Source organism: Poromitra crassiceps (assembly GCF_964638095.1).
Source record: "Poromitra crassiceps genome assembly, chromosome: 5".
Taxonomy (NCBI): domain Eukaryota; kingdom Metazoa; phylum Chordata; class Actinopteri; order Beryciformes; family Melamphaidae; genus Poromitra; species Poromitra crassiceps.
The window spans coordinates 64069709-64096281 of record NC_139642.1 but is presented as its reverse complement, the minus strand read 5'-3'; the positions used below and the strand labels follow the sequence as shown (position 1 = coordinate 64096281).

Genomic DNA, 26573 nt, shown 5'->3' with positions numbered 1-26573 from the left:
CAGACCTGACGGGCAGCTAGCACGTCATACGTTCTGTGCCTGTGTCAGACCTGACGGGCAGCTAGCACGTCGTACGTTCTGTGCCTGTGTCAGACCTGACGGGCAGCTAGCACGTCATACGTTCTGTGCCTGTGTCAGACCTGACGGGCAGCTAGCACGTCGTACGTTCTGTGCCTGTGTCAGACCTGACGGGCAGCTAGCACGTCATACGTTCTGTGCCTGTGTCAGACCTGACGGGCAGCTAGCACGTCATACGTTCTGTGCCTGTGTCAGACCTGACGGGCAGCTAGCACGTCGTACGTTCTGTGCCTGTGTCAGACCTGACGGGCAGCTAGCACGTCATACGTTCTGTGCCTGTGTCAGACCTGACGGGCAGCTAGCACGTCGTACGTTCTGTGCCTGTGTGAGACCTGACGGGCAGCTAGCACATTGTACGTTCTGTGCCTGTGTCAGACCTGACGGGCAGCTAGCACGTCATACGTTCTGTGCCTGTGTCAGACCTGACGGGCAGCTAGCACGTCGTACGTTCTGTGCCTGTGTCAGACCTGACGGGCAGCTAGCACGTCATACGTTCTGTGCCTGTGTCAGACCTGACGGGCAGCTAGCACGCCGTACGTTCTGTGCCTGTGTGAGACCTGACGGGCAGCTAGCACGTCGTACATTCTGTGCCTGTGTCAGACCTGACGGGCAGCTAGCACGTCGTACATTCTGTGCCTGTGTCAGACCTGACGGGCAGCTAGCACGTCGTACATTCTGTGCCTGTGTCAGACCTGACGGGCAGCTAGCACGTCCTACGTTCTGTGCCTGTGTCAGACCTGACAGGCAGCTAGCACGTGGTACGTTCTGTGCGTGTGTGAGACCTGACGGGCAGCTAGCACGTTGTACGTTCTGTGCCTGTGTCAGACCTGACGGGCAGCTAGCACGTTGTACGTTCTGTGCCTGTGTCAGACCTGACGGGCAGCTAGCACGTTGTACGTTCTGTGCCTGTGTCAGACCTGATGGGCAGCTAGCACGTCGTACGTTCTGTGCCTGTGTCAGACCTGACGGGCAGCTAGCACGTTGTACGTTCTGTGCCTGTGTGAGACCTGACGGGCAGCTAGCACGTTGTACGTTCTGTGCCTGTGTGAGACCTGACGGGCAGCTAGCACGTGGTACGTTCTGTGCCTGTGTGAGACCTGACGGGCAGCTAGCACGTGGTACGTTCTGTGCCTGTGTGAGACCTGACGGGCAGCTAGCACGTCGTACGTTCTGTGCCTGTGTCAGACCTGACGGGCAGCTAGCACGTCGTACGTTCTGTGCCTGTGTCAGACCTGACGGGCAGCTAGCACGTCATACGTTCTGTGCCTGTGTCAGACCTGACGGGCAGCTAGCACGTCGTACGTTCTGTGCCTGTGTCAGACCTGACGGGCAGCTAGCACGTCATACGTTCTGTGCCTGTGTCAGACCTGACAGGCAGCTAGCACGTCATACGTTCTGTGCCTGTGTCAGACCTGACGGGCAGCTAGCACGTTGTACGTTCTGTGCCTGTGTGAGACCTGACGGGCAGCTAGCACGTTGTACGTTCTGTGCCTGTGTGAGACCTGACGGGCAGCTAGCACGTTGTACGTTCTGTGCCTGTGTCAGACCTGACGGGCAGCTAGCACGTTGTACGTTCTGTGCCTGTGTCAGACCTGACGGGCAGCTAGCACGTTGTACGTTCTGTGCCTGTGTGAGACCTGACGGGCAGCTAGCACGTTGTACGTTCTGTGCCTGTATGAGACCTGACGGGCAGCTAGCACGTTGTACGTTCTGTGCCTGTGTCAGACCTGACGGGCAGCTAGCACGTTGTACGTTCTGTGCCTGTGTCAGACCTGACGGGCAGCTAGCACGTTGTACGTTCTGTGCCTGTGTCAGACCTGACGGGCAGCTAGCATGTTGTACGTTCTGTGCCTGTGTCAGACCTGACGGGCAGCTAGCATGTTGTACGTTCTGTGCCTGTGTCAGACCTGACGGGCAGCTAGCACGTCATACGTTCTGTGCCTGTGTGAGACCTGATGGGCAGCTAGCACGTCATACGTTCTGTGCCTGTGTCAGACCTGACGGGCAGCTAGCACGTCATACGTTCTGTGCCTGTCAGACCTGACGGGCAGCTAGCACGTTGTACGTTCTGTGCCTGTGTCAGACCTGACGGGCAGCTAGCATGTTGTACGTTCTGTGCCTGTGTCAGACCTGACGGGCAGCTAGCATGTTGTACGTTCTGTGCCTGTGTCAGACCTGACGGGCAGCTAGCACGTCATACGTTCTGTGCCTGTGTGAGACCTGATGGGCAGCTAGCACGTCATACGTTCTGTGCCTGTGTCAGACCTAACGGGCAGCTAGCACGTGGTACGTTCTGTGCCTGTGTCAGACCTAACGGGCAGCTAGCACGTTGTACGTTCTGTGCCTGTGTCAGACCTAACGGGCAGCTAGCACGTTGTACGTTCTGTGCCTGTGTCAGACCTAACGGGCAGCTAGCATGTTGTACGTTCTGTGCCTGTGTCAGACCTGACGGGCAGCTAGCACGTCATACGTTCTGTGCCTGTATGAGACCTGACGGGCAGCTAGCACGTGGTACGTTCTGTGCCTGTGTCAGACCTGACGGGCAGCTAGCATGTTGTACGTTCTGTACCTGTGTGAGACCTGACGGGCAGCTAGCACGTGGTACGTTCTGTGCCTGTGTGAGACCTGACGGGCAGCTAGCACGTTGTACGTTCTGTGCCTGTGTGAGACCTGACGGGCAGCTAGCACGTTGTACGTTCTGTGCCTGTGTCAGACCTGATTCATAAAAACAAAGCAGCATTTGCCGACCATTTTGCTCACGTCGGCTTGGTGTGTAACAGTCTTAAGACTGAAGCTAGTCTTTTTATAGACTGACTATAACCTGACATATTGGGCTTGAGCATTTTTTGTATGGAAAAGTATGGAAAAAGGAAAAGTGAGTATGGAAAAATATTTGTGTTTCCAGACTATTCTATTAGCGTCTATTGTGACTATCTGACTTCGGTTTAAAATATAAAATTCTGAATGTCGAAAAATTAATTGATAACACAATACAAGCAAATGTTTTTTCGTTGCATTTGGAGCGCAAAATCAGGGCGCCACACGTGGGCGTAACCTGAGGTACTCCAACCTGCCCCATGACCTCTTTCAGATCCTAACCCACCACCATGCTCATTTTCAGGCCGATCTGACCTGGGTTTGTTTCTCTCTCACAACATTGCAGAACAGACGAACTTTAAGATTTCAAAACACACTCATTGAAAAAATTAATTGCAAAAAAAAATAAATTCTGCATGATCTCAGCTAAAGCCTAATCTTTCACACCTTGTTTGCTCAGAGAGTGATTAAGCCTGGTGTTAGTTGCAGTTCAACACATTCATATAGATGACAAATAAGCCTAGCCTCTGTCAGAGTAAATTAAAGTTGATTTTGTTATAGTTTTTGATGACCATTGGAAGAAGTCTCCGGGTGGTCACAATGTTTCCTAGACTTTAGAGTACAATACAAACAGTCAATACTTTCTTTTTGAATAATCGTCGTGTCAAAAGTAATCCTGTGGGAAAGACTGTTTTTGCTTGTCTGGGAGAAGTACTGCAATAAATCTTTAACAAGCTACAGTACTAGTCAAATGTTTGGATACACTTTCTCATGTAAGTGAATGGAAGGTGTGTTAAAACCTTTGACTGGCACCCTATAACTCAGATCCTTCATTTTGTACCTTGACCAACTGCATTTAAAATCTGCTGTGTACTCAGTCAATGGCAATGTCTTTGATATACATGCTTTGTCCTTCAGCCTAAAGTACAGGTTAGGTGGACTGATCATTATCCAATCCTCCTCACCTCCTCTTCCTCTCCAGGTGTACGTGTCCTACGACTATGGAACCAGTTTCTCTCTCGTCTCAGAAAAGTTCCAGTTTTCCGGGGTCAAGGCCAAGGATGGCAGCAAGCAGGTCATCTCCCAGTTCTACCACAGCCCTGCAGACAACAGCAGGGTGAGTACAGGTCATCTCCTAGTTCTACCACAGTCCTGCAGACAACAGCAGAGTGAGTACAGGTCATCTCCTAGTTCTACCACAGTCCTGCAGACAACAACAGAGTGAGTACAGGTCATCTCCTAGTTCTACCACAGTCCTGCAGACAACAGCAGAGTGAGTACAGGTCATCTCCTAGTTCTACCACAGTCCTGCAGACAACAGCAGGGTGAGTACAGGTCATCTCCTAGTTCTACCACAGCCCTGCAGACAACAGCAGAGTGAGTACAGGTCATCTCTTAGTTCTACCACAGTCCTGCAGACAACAGCAGAGTGAGTACAGGTCATCTCCTAGTTCTACCACAGTCCTGCAGACAACAGCAGAGTGAGTACAGGTCATCTCTTAGTTCTACCACAGCCCTGCAGACAACAGCAGAGTGAGTACAGGTCATCTCCTAGTTCTACCACAGCCCTGCAGACAACAGCAGAGTGAGTACAGGTCATCTCTTAGTTCTACCACAGTCCTGCAGACAACAGCAGAGTGAGTACAGGTCATCTCCTAGTTCTACCACAGTCCTGCAGACAACAGCAGAGTGAGTACAGGTCATCTCCTAGTTCTACCACAGTCCTGCAGACAACAGCAGAGTGAGTACAGGTCATCTCCTAGTTCTACCACAGTCCTGCAGACAACAGCAGAGTGAGTACAGGTCATCTCCCAGTTCTACCACAGTCCTGCAGACAACAGCAGAGTGAGTACAGGTCATCTCCTAGTTCTACCATAGTCCTGCAGACAACAGCAGAGTGAGTACAGGTCATCTCCTAGTTCTACCACAGTCCTGCAGACAACAGCAGAGTGAGTACAGGTCATCTCCTAGTTCTACCACAGTCCTGTAGACAACAGCAGAGTGAGTACAGGTCATCTCCTAGTTCTACCACAGTCCTGCAGACAACAACAGAGTGAGTACAGGTCATCTCCTAGTTCTACCACAGTCCTGCAGACAACAGCAGAGTGAGTACAGGTCATCTCCTAGTTCTACCATAGTCCTGCAGACAACAGCAGAGTGAGTACAGGTCATTTCCTAGTTCTACCACAGTCCTGCAGACAACAGCAGAGTGAGTACAGGTCATCTCCTAGTTCTACCATAGTCCTGCAGACAACAACAGAGTGAGTACAGGTCATCTCCTAGTTCTACCACAGCCCTGCAGACAACAGCAGAGTGAGTACAGGTCATCTCCTAGTTCTACCATAGTCCTGCAGACAACAGCAGAGTGAGTACAGGTCATCTCCTAGTTCTAGCACAGTCCTGTAGACAACAGCAGGGTGAGTACAGGTCATCTCCTAGTTCTACCACAGTCCTGTAGACAACAGCAGAGTGAGTACAGGTCATATTCAGCCCCATTTGAACAGGCTTACAATGAATGAGTGTCATAAAACACTTTGACGATTTTTTGCCAGCCTTTTGGAGCCAGCCTCAAGTGGCACACACACCACATTTGGTAAAGTGAGAAACACCCCAAATATTTATAAGACTAAAATATCTCCAAAACTAATATAAGGACATGTTGTTGAGTTAGCAAACTGCTAACATTACTAGCTCACTACTACTACTACTACTACTACTACTACTTACTAGCACTGCTTCATGTTATGTTTTGGCGGGTTTTTGGTCCAGGGCAAGCTATGACTGGAATCTGGTTTGGAATGTGGACCGGCAACGTCAGTCTGATTGTCTGATTGATATTCAATATGTGAATTATGTCAGTATCGGCACACTGATTTCCCATCTCTAATGTTGGCTGAGACATATATCCACGGTGCCGTCGTTTTAGTTTTTTAATTTATTAAAGTGAGTGTTCATTACATTAGGTTTCAGTCAGCTGACCTATGTGTTTCTCTGTCTTCCTCAGTACCTGTTTGCAGATTCCACCAACAGTTACCTGTGGAACACCTTTGACTTCTGTAAGAGCGTCCAGGGCTTCCTCATCCCCTTCAAACCTACAGACCTCCTGCTCCACAGCAAAAGCCCCAACCTGGTGCTCGGCTACGACAGCTCCCACCCCAACAAACAGGTACTGTGCCCTGCTACAGCATGCTTTTTACAACAAACAGGTACGGTGCCCTGCTACAGCATGCTTTTTACAACAAACAGGTACTGTGCCCTGCTACAGCATGTTTTTTACAACAAACAGGTATGGTGCCCTGCTACAGCATGTTTTTTTACAACAAACAGGTACGGTGCCCTGCTACAGCATGTTTTTTACAACAAACAGGTACGGTGCCCTGCTACAGCATGCTTTTTACAACAAACAGGTACGGTGCCCTGCTACAGCATGCTTTTTACAACAAACAGGTACGGTGCCCTGCTACAGCATGCTTTTTACAACAAACAGGTACGGTGCCCTGCTACAGCATGCTTTTTACAACAAACAGGTATGGTGCCCTGCTACAGCATGCTTTTTACAACAAACAGGTATGGTGCCCTGCTACAGCATGTTTTTTACAACAAACAGGTACGGTGCCCTGCTACAGCATGCTTTTTACAACAAACAGGTATGGTGCCCTGCTACAGCATGCTTTTTACAACAAACAGGTACGGTGCCCTGCTACAGCATGCTTTTTACAACAAACAGGTACGGTGCCCTGCTACAGCATGCTTGCTGGGAAATATCCAAACACCGCTGGTGTTTCGTAGGAGAAGGGAGGGCCTCAAAACTGCCCACCCTTGTAAACTGACATTACCTAGGGCTGAATGATCCCTCTGAATTGTTGGGGTTGAGTATCACTTTAATTACGTTCGTCATAATCGTCAATATTCACAACATCTTGCGCTGTTTTTGAACATTGCACATCAGAAAACATCAACAACTCACCCCGGCACCATGCATTCAGGCTAAATATAGTCCATTTAACTTTCGGAAGCCTTTGCAAGTTGAATGGAAGCATCTTGTGCAGTCATACAAGCCATATCTTGTGTGGCTAATGGGTTAGCTTGTCTGGCTACATTAGCAATGCCAAAGCGTCCACATGCCTGTGCTGAATGTTGGTCGAGTGGTTAACGTTATCTGGCAGTGTTATCTGACACAGCCTACATACAACCATATTTTCATTTACTGGATCAAAATACTGCCAAACTGCACTGGTTTTATGAGATGCCATCTCCCTTCCGCTCCTTTCCACTAAGTTGCAGCCAATGGTGCACTCACTAACACTAAAGCTCACTAACACTAAAGCACTCACTAACACTAAACCTCACTAACACTAAAGCACTCACTAACACTAAAGCACTCACTAACACTAAAGCACTCACTAACACTAAAGCACTCACTAACACTAAAGCACTCACTAACACTAAAGCACTCACTAACACTAAAGCACTCACTAACACTAAAGCACTCACTAACACTAAAGCACTCACTAACACTAAACCTCACTAACACTAAAGCGCAAATTATGCTCGAGCGAAATCGACGGCGCTGACTGCGCCGAGGGGGTCGCCGCAGCTGGGCGTCCTATCGGCGCAGCTCGGCGTAGGGGGCGTGCAGCTCCTCGAAAATGTGACTCCGCGCCGTCAACTCCTTGTTGTGAGGAATGAGGAAATGCCATTTCCTCATTTAACGTGCTTGTCCCTCATCTAGCAAAGCCTTCTGCAGGCTCACCGGAATGAGTTTTGAAATATAGGGACAATAAAATGTCCTCCCACCGACATGATTGCAAGTTCTTGGTAAACGACACGATAACGTTTTGGACGTGTACCGCAGCCAACGCGCCGAGTTTACGTTCGAGTATGCACAGTCTGGCTGTCGCCACTAGTCGGCGGCAAGGCTCCAAGTCGAGGTTGCGCAGAACCATGCCGGGCGCTTAACACTACTCTGCGTTCATTTCGAGCGTATTTCTGTCCGTCCTTTGCAAGCTTACGGATACGCATGAAACGCAGCAGAACCACACACACACATTTGACTCTCTACTGCCCACTGGTGGATGTGTTGCTTAACATGATACCAACGTGAAAGAAGCATGGAAGTATGTGGGCAGTGACGATTACACCGTTTGAAACGGATGGATTTATTTTCATATGAAAATGGAGTATAATTGGGCCTTTAGACTTAGTATAGATGATGTTAAACAATGGTCTCAAATTAAAACAGGGACTGTCTTCCCTGGATAAACCCAGTCTGGTCCTCAAATGAAAACAGGACTGTCTTCCCTGGATAAAGCCAGTCTGGTCCTCAAATGAAAACAGGACTGTCTTCCCTGGATAAACCCAGTCTGGTCCTCAAATGAAAACAGGACTGTCTTCCCTGGATAAACCCAGTCTGGTCCTCAAATGAAAACAGGACTGTCTTCCCTGGATAAACCCAGTCTGGTCCTCAAATGAAAACAGGACTGTCTTCCCTGGATAAACCCAGTCTGGTCCTCAAATGAAAACAGGACTGTCTTCCCTGGATAAACCCAGTCTGGTCCTCAAATGAAAACAGGACTGTCTTCCCTGGATAAACCCAGTCTGGTCCTCAAATGAAAACAGGACTGTCTTCCCTGGATAAACCCAGTCTGGTCCTCAAATGAAAACAGGACTGTCTTCCCTGGATAAACCCAGTCTGGTCCTCAAATGAAAACAGGACTGTCTTCCCTGGATAAAGCCAGTCTGGTCCTCTAAACAGGACTGTCTTCCCTGGATAAACCCAGTCTGGTCCTCAAATGAAAACAGGACTGTCTTCCCTGGATAAACCCAGTCTGGTCCTCAAATGAAAACAGGACTGTCTTCCCTGGATAAAGCCAGTCTGGTCCTCTAAACAGGACTGTCTTCCCTGGATAAAGCCAGTCTGGTCCTCTAAACAGGACTGTCTTCCCTGGATAAAGCCAGTCTGGTCCTCTAAACAGGACTGTCTTCCCTGGATAAAGCCAGTCTGGTCCTCTAAACAGGACTGTCTTCCCTGGATAAAGCCAGTCTGGTCCTCTAAACAGGACTGTCTGCCCTGGATAAAGCCAGTCTGGTCCTCTAAACAGGACTGTCTTCCCTGGATAAAGCCAGTCTGGTCCTCTGAACAGGACTGTCTGCCCTGGATAAAGCCAGTCTGGTCCTCTAAACAGGACTGTCTTCCCTGGATAAAGCCAGTCTGGTCCTCTAAACAGGACTGTCTGCCCTGGATAAAGCCAGTCTGGTCCTCTAAACAGGACTGTCTTCCCTGGATAAACCCAGTCTGGTCCTCTAAACAGGACTGTCTTCCCTGGATAAAGCCAGTCTGGTCCTCTAAACAGGACTGTCTTCCCTGGATAAACCCAGTCTGGTCCTCTAAACAGGACTGTCTTCCCTGGATAAACCCAGTCTGGTCCTCTAAACAGGACTGTCTTCCCTGGATAAAGCCAGTCTGGTCCTCTAAACAGGACTGTCTTCCCTGGATAAAGCCAGTCTGGTCCTCTAAACAGGACTGTCTTCCCTGGATAAAGCCAGTCTGGTCCTCTAAACAGGACTGTCTTCCCTGGATAAAGCCAGTCTGGTCCTCTAAACAGGACTGTCTTCCCTGGATAAAGCCAGTCTGGTCCTCTAAACAGGACTGTCTGCCCTGGATAAAGCCAGTCTGGTCCTCTAAACAGGACTGTCTTCCCTGGATAAAGCCAGTCTGGTCCTCTGAACAGGACTGTCTGCCCTGGATAAAGCCAGTCTGGTCCTCTAAACAGGACTGTCTTCCCTGGATAAAGCCAGTCTGGTCCTCTAAACAGGACTGTCTGCCCTGGATAAAGCCAGTCTGGTCCTCTAAACAGGACTGTCTTCCCTGGATAAACCCAGTCTGGTCCTCTAAACAGGACTGTCTTCCCTGGATAAAGCCAGTCTGGTCCTCTAAACAGGACTGTCTTCCCTGGATAAACCCAGTCTGGTCCTCTAAACAGGACTGTCTTCCCTGGATAAACCCAGTCTGGTCCTCTAAACAGGACTGTCTTCCCTGGATAAAGCCAGTCTGGTCCTCTAAACAGGACTGTCTTCCCTGGATAAAGCCAGTCTGGTCCTCTAAACAGGACTGTCTGCCCTGGATAAAGCCAGTCTGGTCCTCTAAACAGGACTGTCTTCCCTGGATAAACCCAGTCTGGTCCTCTAAACAGGACTGTCTGCCCTGGATAAAGCCAGTCTGGTCCTCTAAACAGGACTGTCTTCCCTGGATAAAGCCAGTCTGGTCCTCTAAACAGGACTGTCTTCCCTGGATAAAGCCAGTCTGGTCCTCTAAACAGGACTGTCTTCCCTGGATAAAGCCAGTCTGGTCCTCTAAACAGGACTGTCTTCCCTGGATAAAGCCAGTCTGGTCCTCTAAACAGGACTGTCTGCCCTGGATAAAGCCAGTCTGGTCCTCTAAACAGGACTGTCTTCCCTGGATAAAGCCAGTCTGGTCCTCTAAACAGGACTGTCTTCCCTGGATAAAGCCAGTCTGGTCCTCTAAACAGGACTGTTTCCCTGGATAAAGCCAGTCTGGTCCTCTAAACAGGACTGTCTTCCCTGGATAAAGCCAGTCTGGTCCTCTAAACAGGACTGTCTTCCCTGGATAAAGCCAGTCTGGTCCTCTAAACAGGACTGTCTTCCCTGGATAAAGCCAGTCTGGTCCTCTAAACAGGACTGTCTGCCCTGGATAAAGCCAGTCTGGTCCTCTAAACAGGACTGTCTTCCCTGGATAAAGCCAGTCTGGTCCTCTGAACAGGACTGTCTGCCCTGGATAAAGCCAGTCTGGTCCTCTAAACAGGACTGTCTTCCCTGGATAAAGCCAGTCTGGTCCTCTAAACAGGACTGTCTGCCCTGGATAAAGCCAGTCTGGTCCTCTAAACAGGACTGTCTTCCCTGGATAAACCCAGTCTGGTCCTCTAAACAGGACTGTCTTCCCTGGATAAAGCCAGTCTGGTCCTCTAAACAGGACTGTCTTCCCTGGATAAACCCAGTCTGGTCCTCTAAACAGGACTGTCTTCCCTGGATAAACCCAGTCTGGTCCTCTAAACAGGACTGTCTTCCCTGGATAAAGCCAGTCTGGTCCTCTAAACAGGACTGTCTTCCCTGGATAAAGCCAGTCTGGTCCTCTAAACAGGACTGTCTGCCCTGGATAAAGCCAGTCTGGTCCTCTAAACAGGACTGTCTTCCCTGGATAAACCCAGTCTGGTCCTCTAAACAGGACTGTCTGCCCTGGATAAAGCCAGTCTGGTCCTCTAAACAGGACTGTCTTCCCTGGATAAAGCCAGTCTGGTCCTCTAAACAGGACTGTCTTCCCTGGATAAAGCCAGTCTGGTCCTCTAAACAGGACTGTCTTCCCTGGATAAAGCCAGTCTGGTCCTCTAAACAGGACTGTCTTCCCTGGATAAAGCCAGTCTGGTCCTCTAAACAGGACTGTCTTCCCTGGATAAAGCCAGTCTGGTCCTCTAAACAGGACTGTCTTCCCTGGATAAAGCCAGTCTGGTCCTCTAAACAGGACTGTCTTCCCTGGATAAACCCAGTCTGGTCCTCTAAACAGGACTGTCTTCCCTGGATAAAGCCAGTCTGGTCCTCTAAACAGGACTGTCTTCCCTGGATAAAGCCAGTCTGGTCCTCTAAACAGGACTGTCTTCCCTGGATAAAGCCAGTCTGGTCCTCTAAACAGGACTGTCTTCCCTGGATAAAGCCAGTCTGGTCCTCTAAACAGGACTGTCTGCCCTGGATAAAGCCAGTCTGGTCCTCTAAACAGGACTGTCTTCCCTGGATAAAGCCAGTCTGGTCCTCTAAACAGGACTGTCTTCCCTGGATAAAGCCAGTCTGGTCCTCTAAACAGGACTGTCTTCCCTGGATAAACCCAGTCTGGTCCTCTAAACAGGACTGTCTGCCCTGGATAAAGCCAGTCTGGTCCTCTAAACAGGACTGTCTTCCCTGGATAAAGCCAGTCTGGTCCTCTAAACAGGACTGTCTTCCCTGGATAAACCCAGTCTGGTCCTCTAAACAGGACTGTCTGCCCTGGATAAAGCCAGTCTGGTCCTCTAAACAGGACTGTCTTCCCTGGATAAAGCCAGTCTGGTCCTCTAAACAGGACTGTCTGCCCTGGATAAAGCCAGTCTGGTCCTCTGAACAGGACTGTCTTCCCTGGATAAAGCCAGTCTGGTCCTCTAAACAGGACTGTCTTCCCTGGATAAAGCCAGTCTGGTCCTCTAAACAGGACTGTCTTCCCTGGATAAAGCCAGTCTGGTCCTCTAAACAGGACTGTCTTCCCTGGATAAAGCCAGTCTGGTCCTCTAAACAGGACTGTCTTCCCTGGATAAAGCCAGTCTGGTCCTCTAAACAGGACTGTCTTCCCTGGATAAAGCCAGTCTGGTCCTCTAAACAGGACTGTCTTCCCTGGATAAACCCAGTCTGGTCCTCTAAACAGGACTGTCTGCCCTGGATAAAGCCAGTCTGGTCCTCTAAACAGGACTGTCTTCCCTGGATAAAGCCAGTCTGATCCTCTAAACAGGACTGTATTCCCTGGATAAAGCCAGTCTGGTCCTCTAAACAGGACTGTCTTCCCTGGATAAAGCCAGTCTGGTCCTCTAAACAGGACTGTCTTCCCTGGATAAAGCCAGTCTGGTCCTCTAAACAGGACTGTCTTCCCTGGATAAACCCAGTCTGGTCCTCTAAACAGGACTGTCTGCCCTGGATAAAGCCAGTCTGGTCCTCTAAACAGGACTGTCTTCCCTGGATAAAGCCAGTCTGGTCCTCTAAACAGGACTGTCTTCCCTGGATAAAGCCAGTCTGGTCCTCTAAACAGGACTGTCTGCCCTGGATAAAGCCAGTCTGGTCCTCTAAACAGGACTGTCTGCCCTGGATAAAGCCAGTCTGGTCCTCTAAACAGGACTGTCTTCCCTGGATAAAGCCAGTCTGGTCCTCTGAACAGGACTGTCTGCCCTGGATAAAGCCAGTCTGGTCCTCTAAACAGGACTGTCTTCCCTGGATAAAGCCAGTCTGGTCCTCTAAACAGGACTGTCTTCCCTGGATAAAGCCAGTCTGGTCCTCTAAACAGGACTGTCTTCCCTGGATAAAGCCAGTCTGGTCCTCTAAACAGGACTGTCTTCCCTGGATAAAGCCAGTCTGGTCCTCTAAACAGGACTGTCTTCCCTGGATAAACCCAGTCTGGTCCTCTAAACAGGACTGTCTGCCCTGGATAAAGCCAGTCTGGTCCTCTAAACAGGACTGTCTTCCCTGGATAAAGCCAGTCTGATCCTCTAAACAGGACTGTATTCCCTGGATAAAGCCAGTCTGGTCCTCTAAACAGGACTGTCTTCCCTGGATAAAGCCAGTCTGGTCCTCTAAACAGGACTGTCTTCCCTGGATAAAGCCAGTCTGGTCCTCTAAACAGGACTGTCTTCCCTGGATAAACCCAGTCTGGTCCTCTAAACAGGACTGTCTGCCCTGGATAAAGCCAGTCTGGTCCTCTAAACAGGACTGTCTTCCCTGGATAAAGCCAGTCTGGTCCTCTAAACAGGACTGTCTTCCCTGGATAAAGCCAGTCTGGTCCTCTAAACAGGACTGTCTGCCCTGGATAAAGCCAGTCTGGTCCTCTAAACAGGACTGTCTGCCCTGGATAAAGCCAGTCTGGTCCTCTAAACAGGACTGTCTTCCCTGGATAAAGCCAGTCTGGTCCTCTGAAATAATATGAGGAAGAATTGTTTCAAGACGGAGTGCAATAGAGCTCAACAGGCACGTGACTTTTCGTGACGTAATTTGCCCCGGAAGTAAGTTCCGAACGAAGGGACTTCTGAGCCCTGCCTCAAGTGGCCATTCGAGGAATTACAGCTTTTGGGGTTACTTCCGTGTCCTCGTGGGAAAGGGGTAGAGCTTGCTCACTGGGAATAACCCTGGTTGGACCCTTGGGGTTGAAAGGGGTATAAGAAAGTGCTTCCATTCAATATTTGTTGTGTTTTCACTCGCCTTATTTCTCAGCACATTTATGTATGAGGAAGTATTGGTTGATTTGTTTGTTGCTGCATCGTCATGGCAGCTCTTTAGGTTCCTCATCTTGAGTGTAAACACAACAGTCCCTTTAACACACACACAGCCTGTCCCATGATCCATGTGACGTGTGCCCTCGTGTGTCAACAGGCATCAGTGCTGTCACTTTCCCAGCTCAGGACATTGTAACGTTACTCATAATGTTCGTATCGACTGTCTGTGTGAAAGATGCCAGAACGTTGACGGCACGAGCACTAGTGTCCGTGAAGTTTTGGTCATTCTGTTTTCTTTTCACAAACAAAAAGGAAAAACGAAATGGTTCAGTTGTGGTGTAAAAATCCACAACAGACAGACAGACAGACAGACAGACAGACAGACAGAGAGAGAGAGCTCAACTCAGCTTTAATTATGTATACTAGTGCAGTGTTAGACTCAGCTCTGTCTTAATCCGTTTCACTACTGTAAGACTGAGAATATTACTATTTAAATCTTTTCATAACCTTAGGTGGTGCTGTTGGAAGCCTTGCATCGGAGAACCAATCATTTTTTTGCGGAGAAACATATTAATCACTTAGAAACAAACATAACCTGTTAATAGGACGTGTTTCATTCGGCCCCGGCGGCTAGAAGTCTTTCCCCCAGCGATAAGCCAGACTCCCGAGGCTACGTTACAGAGCCTGCTGATGACTTCACAGTAGCAAGCGGACCACTTCCGGGTAGGAAAATGTATTGTAAAATAAACAACAGGTATAAACTCTCTTTGCAGCACATCAGTGTCTTGCTCTATATTGGAACTATGAAACATTGCATTGCCGCTACCAAATAAAATTCTAATAATAAATGTAGGCGTGTCTGCTGCCGGCCGTTCTCGCCGGGCTCAATGAACCAGATTTGGAACAGTAAATTCCCAGACGTTTGGTGGTTAGGTGGCGCTGTTGGCACCGCTCACCAAACGTCTGTAAACCGAGACTAGTGCAGTGCCCGTTCCCCCCATTCACCACCCTGTGTGCGCTTCCCCCCCCCCACACACACTGCACTCCATCAGGTCCCCCTAAGCGCACTCTCCAAGTTTGAAGTCGATCCACCAAACGGTTCTCGAGATCCGTGAAGGACAGACATACAGACAGTCGTAGATGAGATAATGCAGTGCCCGTTCCCCAGTTCAAAGTCGATCGGACGGACAGAGATACATGAAAGCTGTGATGTTCTTGGTTGGATTGCTCAAAATTCACACTATAAAGCTATCAGGCATTAGTGTTTCTATTATTATCATCATCGTCATCATCATCATCATCATCAACATCAATGTCAAAAGAGAGGAGGTGGGCAATCTCTCTCTGTAATTTTTGTCCCGGAAGTGATGTCATAGGCATTGTGACATCATCAGTGATGTTATAAGAGCAATGGTGAAGTCATCAGTGATGGAAGTTGTGACATCATCAGTGATGTCATAAGAGCAGGTGAGCCCACACAGTGGTCGAACTGCAGGCCGGACAACTGAGCCTAGAAATTAGATAAAATGGGGCAAGTGGGCCCTGTTTGTTTCAATGTTGTCCCACTGATGATGTCACAATGTCATCAGTGCAGTGACATCGTTATTACCAAAATCATCTTATGACATGCGTGATGATGTCATAGCACTGATGATGTCATAGGCAGCAATTGTGACATCACTGATGATGTCATAGACATTGTGACATCATTGTGATGTCATCAGTGATGCAAAGTTAAGAAATTGTGCACGCATGCCAATAGAGCAGGCGAGGCCACACAGCAGGCGAGCTGTGGGCAAGGACGCGCAGCGGCTGAGCTGCGCATGCAATTAGGTTCTCTTTATCCTAATTTTAGAAAATACTAAAATACAATATAAGCCGTCTCTAAATAAATGTTGCTGCCCCAAATTTTAAATCTTTGTTTTTCTATATTATTATTAGTTAAAATCATTCAAAGTTACGTTTAACATACTGGGGAACTGGACAAAAGGACGCGAGGCTACTCTGTCTGTGTCTGTCTGTGGATATCCCTGCTTCTGTCTGTGTCTGTCTGTGGATATCCCTGCTTACCTCTGTCTGTGTCTGTCTGTGGATATCCCTGCTTACAGCCATTCCTTGTACACACAGCACAGAGAGTGTGCTGCTGTCTGTTGTGCCATGGTCGCTCCACCCACTTTCAGCTGTGGCTTTTAGAGAGCGCTCGTTTCGTTGTTGTCATTTTTGAGGCGTGCGGGGCAGAGTCGAACAGAGATGTATTAATAACCAAATATATAAGTCAAAATTGCACAAAGATAGTGCTCTGCACTCAGTCCACCCACGGTAAACGCGCTCCCCGAGTGTCAAGTCGATCAGACCAACGGTTCTCGAGATACGCGAAGAACAGACAGAGAGACAGACGATCCTACAATTATAGTTAAGGATTTATTACAGAGTTTAGCTCTCTATCAACAATAACCTGTTGATTAATCATGCGTGATATTTCTAATTATGTATATATTTATTACTATCCTGTCTAAACTTCCACCCCCCCTATCCTCTCTTCTCACGTCTGTTCCCTCCTGTCTCTGTAGCTGTGGAAATCGGACGACTTTGGGGAGACGTGGCTGTTGATCCAAGAGCATGTAAAGGCCTACTTCTGGTAAGACAACCAGCCTGCAGCAAGTACTGTACATACCTGTATATATGAAGTACTGTACATACCTGTATATATGAAGTACTGTACATACCTGTATATATGAAGTTCTGTACATACCTGTATATATGAAGTACTGTACATACCTGTATATATGAAGTTCTGTACATACCTGTATATATGAAGTACTGTACATACCTGTATATATGAAGTACTGTACATACCTGTATATATGAAGTACTGTACATACCTGTATATATGAAGTACTGTACATACCTGTATATATGAAGTACTGTACATACCTGTATATATGAAGTACTGTACATACCTGTATATATGAAGTACTGTACATACCTGTATATATGAAGTACTGTACATACCTGTATATATATATGAAGTACTGTACATACCTGTATATATGAAGTACTGTACATACCTGTACATATGAAGTACTGTTCATACCTGTATATATGAAGTACTGTACATACCTGTATATATGAAGTACTGTACATACCTGTATATATGAAGTACTGTACATACCTGTATATATGAAGTTCTGTACATACCTGTATATATGAAGTACTGTACATACCTGTATATATGAAGTACTGTACATACCTGTATATATGAAGTACTGTACATACCTGTATATATGAAGTACTGTACATACCTGTATATATGAAGTACTGTACATACCTGTATATATATATGAAGTACTGTACATACCTGTATATATGAAGTACTGTACATACCTGTATATATGAAGTACTGTACATACCTGTATATATGAAGTACTGTACATACCTGTATATATGAAGTACTGTACATACCTGTATATATATATGAAGTACTGTACATACCTGTATATATGAAGTACTGTACATACCTGTATATATGAAGTACTGTACATACCTGTATATATATGAAGTACTGTACATACCTGTATATATGAAGTACTGTACATACCTGTATATATGAAGTACTGTACATACCTGTATATATGAAGTACTGTACATACCTGTATATATGAAGTACTGTACATACCTGTATATATGAAGTACTGTACATACCTGTATATATATATGAAGTACTGTACATACCTGTATATATATATGAAGTACTGTACATACCTGTATATATGAAGTACTGTACATACCTGTATATATGAATTACTGTATATATATACCTGTAAATATGGAGGAGAGAATGATCTAAATCCTTACCCTGTGCTGCGTTCATGTCCTATGGGACACCGTAGATAATATGACCTCTGTGTTCAGTTGGTAAATACTACTGGAGATCTTGAGAAGAGGGCTTTGTCAGTAGTAGTCAGGTTTAGTGAGTGATAAAGTCATTTCAAATGAAACCCATTCTTGGGCTTTGAAGCTTCAGTGACACGTATTTGAAGATATTCAAAGCTTCGATGGGGGGTGCATGTGGGGGGCACGAAGGCGAGGACAAAAATCTGACTTCAAAGATTTTCTAAAATAAAAATAAATAAAAATAGAAAATATTGAAACGAAAATGGCTACAAAATTTGCAATAAGAACATCAAATAACTACAGCCATCGCCCATTTTGTTGCTTATACAGTATGCAGGTCCTGGTGGCTGCAGGGTGAAACAGTTTCAGTGCTGTAAGGTTAGATAAGAGCTGTGACGCACAAAACTATCACTAATGTTAAATGTCCTTGTCTGAGAGAATAAGCAATAATAATTAATGTTGATGCACAATGAATAATAATGAATGAATGAATAATGAATAAATTAAAAAAAAAAAAAAATGCAAGAAAGAAAAGTCCAAAGCAAAGCATTCGAATACTCATTTGGACATCGATTACCATGGCATCGATTGAAGCTTGGAAGCTTCAAAGTGTTGGGGTCAGCTTTATTTATTTTGTAAGCACAATGCTAAAAATGCCAAAGCAGGACACACCCACCTGCTTTTTTCTCCCTTTGTTTTTAAACTGAGAATTCAAATTCTTTTTACAACCTGGACCTTATTTCCAGCTTTAATTATGATTTTTAACTCACCCTGATAAGTTCTGTTTGACGCACTGAAACGATAATATGCTTTGAGCTGCGACCTGGAAACGAGGAATATGGGGCATGTGTAATGCGTGTATTTACGTCCTGTAAATAGCTTATTTTCTGACACACAGCGGCTCATATCCTTATTATATCATAGAGACAATGAGAAAATGATTTAAATTAATGATCTATTTACCTTTGTGCAGCGTGTTCAGCCTGCTGTGTTTGCTGTCTGTCACATTGGTAGATGGCAGATCCCGTTCCCCCGCTGCTCAGTTTGTAATCCATATGACGTTATTCCATACGGGCGGCCATCGAATTCAAATGCATCGTCCATCATCTCTAAATCAGATAAATATCAGTGGTGTTTAGCATGCTAGTTGTGTTTAGCATGCTGCTAGGCTACAGATCGACTGCTCTGAGCACTCAAGTCGCCCTGCAAGTCCCCGGATGTGTCTCTGAACAGGGCGAGTTGAAAGCTACTTAAAGGTCCCAATTCGTGCAGCTGTAACCTCTTAAAAACGTGTGTCTCTGGTCCATAAAACATGATTCTGGATTAATCTGTCGAAAATATAGCAACCCCGTTTGTTGTGACGGAGTTCTCACCTCCTCATCTCGTCGCTTCCCAAGAATGGCCTGTTTCTATAATATATTCAGAACTAACAGTTCCCATTGGCCGCTGAGGGAGAGCCCGCCCCAGGCTCCCAGCGGCCAATCAGATCAGCGTCTGTGGACCAGCACGCTAGGTTGCGAGTTATCGTTAACTTAACGGTACTACGCTAAAGAGGACATCTCAAAATGCCTAGACTTACCGAATGCACCTCTGCAGTTGCTGGATCACGTACAGTTGGCGTCGCTCCAGCTAGAAGTGTTAATTTTGTGGCTATAGACTAAATGGTGCAGGTAGCTTGTGTGAGATTGACCCGCGCAGTATGCAGGAGGAAGCTAGTGACGTCGAAATTCCCCCAGATTCCCCTCTGGGCAAACGACGCGTTTGGGGGTGTGGCTTGGAGGAGACTGCAGGGGGACGCTGGATAGGGACAAATCCAACTCTGGCAGTTCTGAGCTTGTGACCACTCATTACAGGGAGGGCAGACAGCAGTATATATGCATTTACAAGTAAAAACAGCTTTTGCACGGAATGGGACCTTTAAGGCGGCTTTATCCTCATTGCACTGAAAACAGATGAAATTGGGGGATTAACCATTTATTATGTATTTGAATTATTTGCATTTCACACAACACATCTTGACTTGCTACCTGGTCAAAATGAACACATATTCTTAGCCCCCCATGGGATTGAATTGTACCAGCAATTGTAAACAGGTCAGTAGCCTCACCTCTGAACAAGACACTCTTGATGACTGTGAATCAAAGTAGTTGTTATTCGGGCTGTTTTAATGCATTGCTTTGGTATAAAAGTCCTCTTTCGGGTTGAGGTATTTTCTGCTGTGTCATGGCCAACATCCTGACATGCAATCAAGATAACAAGTCATTGCAACATATCCGTTTGTTTCCCCTGCCAAACGCCTGGGCAGTCCCGCTCTCTCTCTCTCTCTCTCTCTCTCTCTCTCTCTCTCTCTCTCTCTCTCTCTCTCTCTCTCTGTCTCTCTCTCTCTCTCTCACTCTCTCTCTCTCTTTCTCTCTCTCTCTCTCTCTCTCTCTCTCTCTCACTCTCTCTCTCTCTCTCTCTCTCTCTCTCTCTCTCTCTCTGTCTCTCTCTCTCTGTCTCGCTCTCTTTCTCTCTCTCTGAGAATGTAAGACCGGAGGGAGGCAGCCAGGGCAAAAGGCCCAGCTTGCAGCCGCTATCACAGGCCGCATCAAGAGAAACAAGCAGCGTGGAAAAATAAGCAACGCCAACCGGCATCAGCGGACTGCTCTGCTGCTCGCCATGAAGGATCGCTCAGATTAATAAATGATATCACCCGTGATGTCTCTGCCCGGCTCGTCTGTGTGGGTGCAGCGCTAGATAGATCACATGCAGCTGCATCATAACAAGATCAACAGGGATGACATACACCTGCACGCACCTATCTACCTCACTTATACATCAGATAACGGGGATGACACACACACCTGTGACGCACCTATCTACCTCACTTATACATCAGATAACGGGGATGACACACACACCTGTGACGCACCTATCTACCTCACTTATACATCAGATAACGGGGATGACACACACACCTGTGACGCACCTATCTATCTACATACCTCACTTACATCAGTGGGACTCAATCTTTTTTGGCCTTAGTAACCCCGTTTCCTTGATTTCTGAATCCAAATACCTGACTACAACATTTTGCTTAGAAAACGGCAAGAGAAACCTACACTATAGCATTATGATGCACTGAATGAATGATAACCCACCTTTTGAACAATATAACATTATACATCAGAAATAAAGTGAAAGAGTTGCAGTTATTGCCTCCTCCTGAGCAAATTTATCCTCACAGTTTTCCATTTTACGCATCCTCTCACGTACCTCCACTTGAGAAACAGTGACTGAGGCCCTGTTTACACGGCAACGCTCCCTGCATACTTTTGTTTTGCGTTAGTGCCTTCTTCCTTTTACATGGGAACGCTCCCTGCATACTTTTGTTTTGCGTTAGTGCCTTCTTCCTTTTACATGGGAACGGCGTCCTGAAAATGCAAAAAAGTGAAAGCAGGTCCCAGAGTAGAATTCTTTGATAACGCCGCCCCTTACTGTCAGTGTGTAAAGTGGACAAACACAATTCAGGTGACGACACAGCTCCCCTTCACCATGGAAGACAATGATAGACAATATAGGAGCATTGAACTAGCCCAATACAGCCTTATGGCAGTGATGGCACAATGAATCACATTGGCATTCAACAAACATGATAACGATTTGCTAAAAACACAGAGGGCTCTATCTTCCGACAGGCGCTATCCCCTAATAGCGTTTGCGCGTGCCTTAAGGCACGGAAGATAGCAGTCCTCCTTGCGCCGTCCGCCAGGTGTTCTGCTGAGTTTTGCTCCCCCGCCCAGCATAAAAAAAAAAGCATCCCCACCTCACGGGAGCATACTTGTAATGATTTATACAGAAATGTAAGTGTTTAAACGTGATATAATTGTCTGGTAGACGTGACCTCGCTGATTTCTAAGTTAAAACAGCCCCGAAATATGTTGGGGATGCAATTCTCGGCCGGGATGCGGAAAGGTCCACGGCACGTGTCGCAAGCGCAAATTAGAGCCGTGCCAAAATCATCTGCGCCCCAAAATGCCTGCGCAAACGGGATTTGGGCGGTCTTAACTACCAGAATTATTCACAGGCGTGGCCAGGCAAGGCTGGGCATTACGTCAATCAAAACCAATCAGATTCCCGTCTTGCAATGGCTGTTTGCGTGAGGCAATATGCTGTAATTCTCTCCATTCGTAATAGAGTGTACTCACTTGTGCGAGGACAGAGAGATCATCTGTGGTGCCAACGACCCTCCGGGTTATGAAGGTAAATAGCCTATGTCCATTGTCCAACAAGTTTTCTCAATTCATTTCCCTCTTTTCAATGTGATAAAAGTTTCTCAGTGAGTTATAGTTGATTGCCTCACTGAATTATCTGCTAATACCCAATTTTAGCAGCATAATTTGATGTCCTGGCATGGCAAGGCTGTGCGTAATGACATATCCAAAATGGATTTTACTTGCACTGCGCTGCACGGAGATTATGGTGCGCAACCCAGCGCAGAGAGGTATTTGTGCTTAAGAGGTCATTTTCAAAGCTCTTAGCACAAAGTAATTGCGCGCTGCTGACGATAGCATAACACCATCTACCATCACATTTTAGCACTGAAACGCCTGCTTTGGCTTGTGGCAGCCAATGCCCAGTACAATTATCACAGGCATGCGCTTGTGTCCGCCCCCAATTTGCATTGCGCACGGCGTTAAACGAGCGCAAACGCTAAATTAGCGCTTTTGGGAAGATATAGCCCATAATCTGCGTTAAGTGCCCGCTACTAACGGCGCACATAATAATTCACTTTACTTTACAGTACATTACGTAATTTGGCAGACGCTTTTATCCAAAGCGACTTACAATATCTATATTTATATATTCATCAACAGTAGAGAAATCAACTTTGCAACACAATCTGACAGCTACAACTTTGGAAGGAATAGAGTAGCACCTGTAGAAAGTAGATTGAGAAGGATTTTTTTTTTTTTTAGAAAGAGAGATGTTAGTTCACGATGGGCCCAGGTGGAGCCTGAAAAGGTGTGTTTTTGGTCACTCGGCCGTCTTAACCGAGGGGGGAAGCTTGATCCACCATTGTGGTGCCAGGGACGAGAAGAGTAGAGTCGTGATCGGGATGAGCGACTTTTGAGCCCCCGTAGCGGAGGAGAGGCGAGGCGTCCTGCACTGGTGGACGAGCGGAGGGTGCGGTGTGAGGTCAGGAACCTGACCATAGATTGTAGATACAGAGGAGCTGTCTGGTGTACTGCCCTGTAGGCCAGAACCAGTGTCTTGAATTTGATGCGTGCCGAGATGGGAAGCCAGTGAAGGTCCCAGAAGAGGGGAGTGACATGAAAGAGTTTAGGTTGGTTGAACACCATAGCTCAATTAGGTTCATTATGTCTTCTTAGTTCAAATGATAGTTTTTGTTTCTTTTAAACAGACAAATGTGTAGTAGATGTTTTTTTTTTACCTTGACCGTTTCGACTGACATCTGCAGTCGTCCTCAGAAGCGTCAAATGACAGCTGTGTTATGACCCAACAAGCTGTGACGTGTCAACAGCTGTTTAGAGCAGATCTGACAGGCCGGCCACGCCCCCGCCGTCCATCGGACATAGCCTTTTTGCCTATGGGTGGCTGGAGACGTCATGTGACTGTTGAGCTCTATCGTACAGAGGGGCAGAGGCTGTGTAGTAGACTGTATTCTAATATTAATATGGACCAGTGGAGAGAATGGCAAAGCAGAAACGCATCGACAGAGAAGCTCTCCAGGTCTTATCTGTATGAGCCAGCAGTGACTCCTGCTAGCACTGCAAAATGAGCTGAGGGCAAACCACCAGACCAACCACAACAATCCAGACATCCCTGGTTACAGGAAGTGAAAGTGAGTTGGTGTTGACCCCTCGCCCCCACGCCAGGCTTGGTCAGATCTCTTAACCTGGCAGGATGTCTGCTTACCAAATCTCTGTCCACTAAAGAAGCTACTTGTGAACACCATGTGACATTCTTTTGCAAACGAGGCAGTAGGTGTGATCGCACCCTAAACTATTATCTTCTAAGCTTTCAAGCTTCTGCTTTTTTAATTCCTTGCGTCTAGCCTGCGTTGAGTTTCCTCTTTCACTATGACTAAGGGTGGTTTCACACTGGGAACCAGGGACCGTTTCTGACCACACTTGACCACAAACTGACCCCAGGTCCATAGCTTGCTAGTTGCGAATGCTAGCCTTTTTGATTCTTGCTCTCTTTCTGTCTATGTTTGCTAGCTGTTGCCAACAGGGTGGGATATGATCTGGGGAAGGTCATGGGCAGGGTGTAAAGTCCTGGGACCGCCTGAATAGTCCTGGAAACCACCTCATGCCCACATCCCAGGTCGGAATGGGCTGACAAATTGCATGGCGGGGTTATGATCCAAGGAAGGTCATGGCCAGGTCATGAAGTCCTGAAACCGCCTGGAAAGTCCTGGAAAATCCTGGAAACCACCTCACGCCCACACCCCAGGTCGGATTGACCGTCAAATTTGCATGGTGGTGGGTTATGACCCGGGGACGGTCATAGGCAGGTCGTATACTCCTGGGAACCACCATCATTTCTGGCCAAGCAAAACACGCAGTTGTATTGCTTCGTGCCTATTGAACGCCGGGTACATTGCTATATTCATGTATATATATTTTTAGGCTGGCGACAGCCTCGTTATTAGGGTTTGTCCACTCATTATGTCATGGATTTACAAGCCGCTTTGGCCAATCCTGGCGTGTTTGCCCCCAAATCGAGTGGGATTCAGCGTGTTGTGGCGCTACGCGAGTGACAGCCGCAGGCAGCCCTTAACTACGTTAACTAACGTTATCCTTGAATGCGATTTTACCGAGCCAGTTGCATTTGTTTGCATTCTTAGACACAACCGTTTGCTTTAAAGTCACTGAGGAAGCTTCTGTGATGACGTGGGTTTCATTTCCACAAAAATCTTTTTTGTCTCCACATTCTAATGGTGGAAGTAGGCCATTTTTAGAGGAATTGAGTTTCACAGTCTTTTCCATTTTCACAATTTTCATCATCGTAAAAACCCTCCCCCCCATTGGCCATTAATTAGTTGTTAGACAGAAGACACACAAAAGTGGGTTAACAAAATATGCCTGCCTGGTAAACAAATGTGCATGACTGGTACAATTTCAAACCGACCAGCCACGTTGGCTGACAACAGGCTCATCAACGATTTCCCACGCCGGCCATACAGTATACTAGGTTTCAACCTAGCCTTGTTTTAAGTTCTTTGTGTTTCTCTCCCCCCCTTTTCCCTTCCTCCCCTCCCCTACCCATCCCTCCCCATCCTAGGGGGGTAGAGCCCTACGACCCCCCCACCACGGTGCTGGTGCAGAGGCACGAGCCCCAGGGCCTGTCCGCCGTTCTCAGCAGCACGGACTTCTTCCAGAGCGAGCAACACCGCACCATCATCCTGGAGCGCGTCGACAGCTTCCAGCTCCGAGACAAGTACATGTTCGCCACCACCACCCAGGTAAGAACAGCTTCTGAGCATCATGTCATATGGTTCAATGTGATTTGACCTTTCTATATATAGGCACGGGACCATATGCTTACCATACAATTAGAGGAAATTCTCTACACCAGGGGTTCCCAAAGTTAATGTTGCTGCCGATTTTGAAATCTGGAAATATTCCGGCGCCCACCCAACGCTTTAATCACAACTTGATTAAAGCGTTGTAGCTCATGGCAACATCACTGGTCACACAATATTGGGCTATTTTATATGATTAAGATGATGTATCTCCCTATATACAGTGTATATATATATATATATATATATATATATATACTGTATATACAGTATATATATATATATATATATATATATATATATATACAGTATATCAGGGATTCCGTTAGCCGGTAATTGCCGGCTTTTAGCCGGTATTTGTTGCCGTGGGCCGGCAAATTAAAAGGTCGCCGGCTCAAGTAGCCGGTTGGAAATGCCAAATAAATAAATTCATTATATAAAATAGCCCAATATTGTGTGACCAGTGATGTTGCCATGAGCTACAACTTAAATATAGTATATATTTTTGCCCCGCTGTTATGTTGAGTGTTGGGTGAAAAAGAGAAAAAATACAGCAGACGCTCTTTAACTGCTATGCAAAAGCCGCACACTGCAGCTGTGCATCCCGCAGCCGACAGTGCTTTGGCTTGACACAAGAGACCGAAATGTCAACGCAGACATCCCTCGGCCAGTTCATTTTATGTAACGATGGTCCAGAACAAGATCCAACCAGCCATGAGAAGCTGCCACAGCGAGGAAAAGTTGGGTTGATAAGAATTGCAAGTTGGCTTTGCACTTGTAGCGGAGAAACTGCCGCAGGCGTATTGCGCATTCTCGCAGCGACAGAGAGGTCCTCTGCAGGTTGTAAAGCTTATTATTATGTCTGTTAATTTAGCCACTAATATCAACATAATCTCAGCATAAATAACCTACTAGAACCTCAGTTGATTTGCCATTTAAGAAAGAGTATTTAATGAGCAGCTTTCATTTATTTGTCTGAACGACTTTATGGAGCATCATCTCAAAGCTCACAACATGCAACAAGGGATTTTGTTCTCAGATGTAGGCTACAGGTAACACAAGGCTAATATTCTTACCTTTGCCCTTCAGTTTAAAGTAAAGCAAATATTCTCATGTTGTGAAGTAGGTTATAAGTCCGTTCTGAAAGCGAGTTGGATGCCCGCGTGTCAACCAGCTGCAGTCCCTCGTCATCGTTGTCAATATAGACCCGCTTCAGAAAATATAGGCTATAAAGTTTGACT

At 46.8% G+C, this 26573-nt stretch overlaps 1 protein-coding gene across 2 annotated transcripts in view; it reads left to right on the top strand.

The window, feature by feature from the left end:
- The window catches only part of sorl1 (sortilin-related receptor, L(DLR class) A repeats containing), a 144311-nt gene that overhangs the window by 18583 nt on the left and 99155 nt on the right, over positions 1 to 26573 (top strand). The window contains exons 3-6 of one of the 2 annotated variants that reach the window (XM_083637844.1): positions 3878 to 4012; positions 5900 to 6061; positions 16478 to 16545; positions 25092 to 25272. In XM_083637844.1, coding sequence (XP_083493970.1) covers positions 3878 to 4012; positions 5900 to 6061; positions 16478 to 16545; positions 25092 to 25272 — 546 coding nt within the window. Of the gene's footprint in view, positions 1 to 3877; positions 4013 to 4701; positions 4741 to 5899; positions 6062 to 16477; positions 16546 to 25091; positions 25273 to 26573 lie in introns of those variants that run through there. The other variant, XM_083637845.1, reaches the window with a different exon arrangement.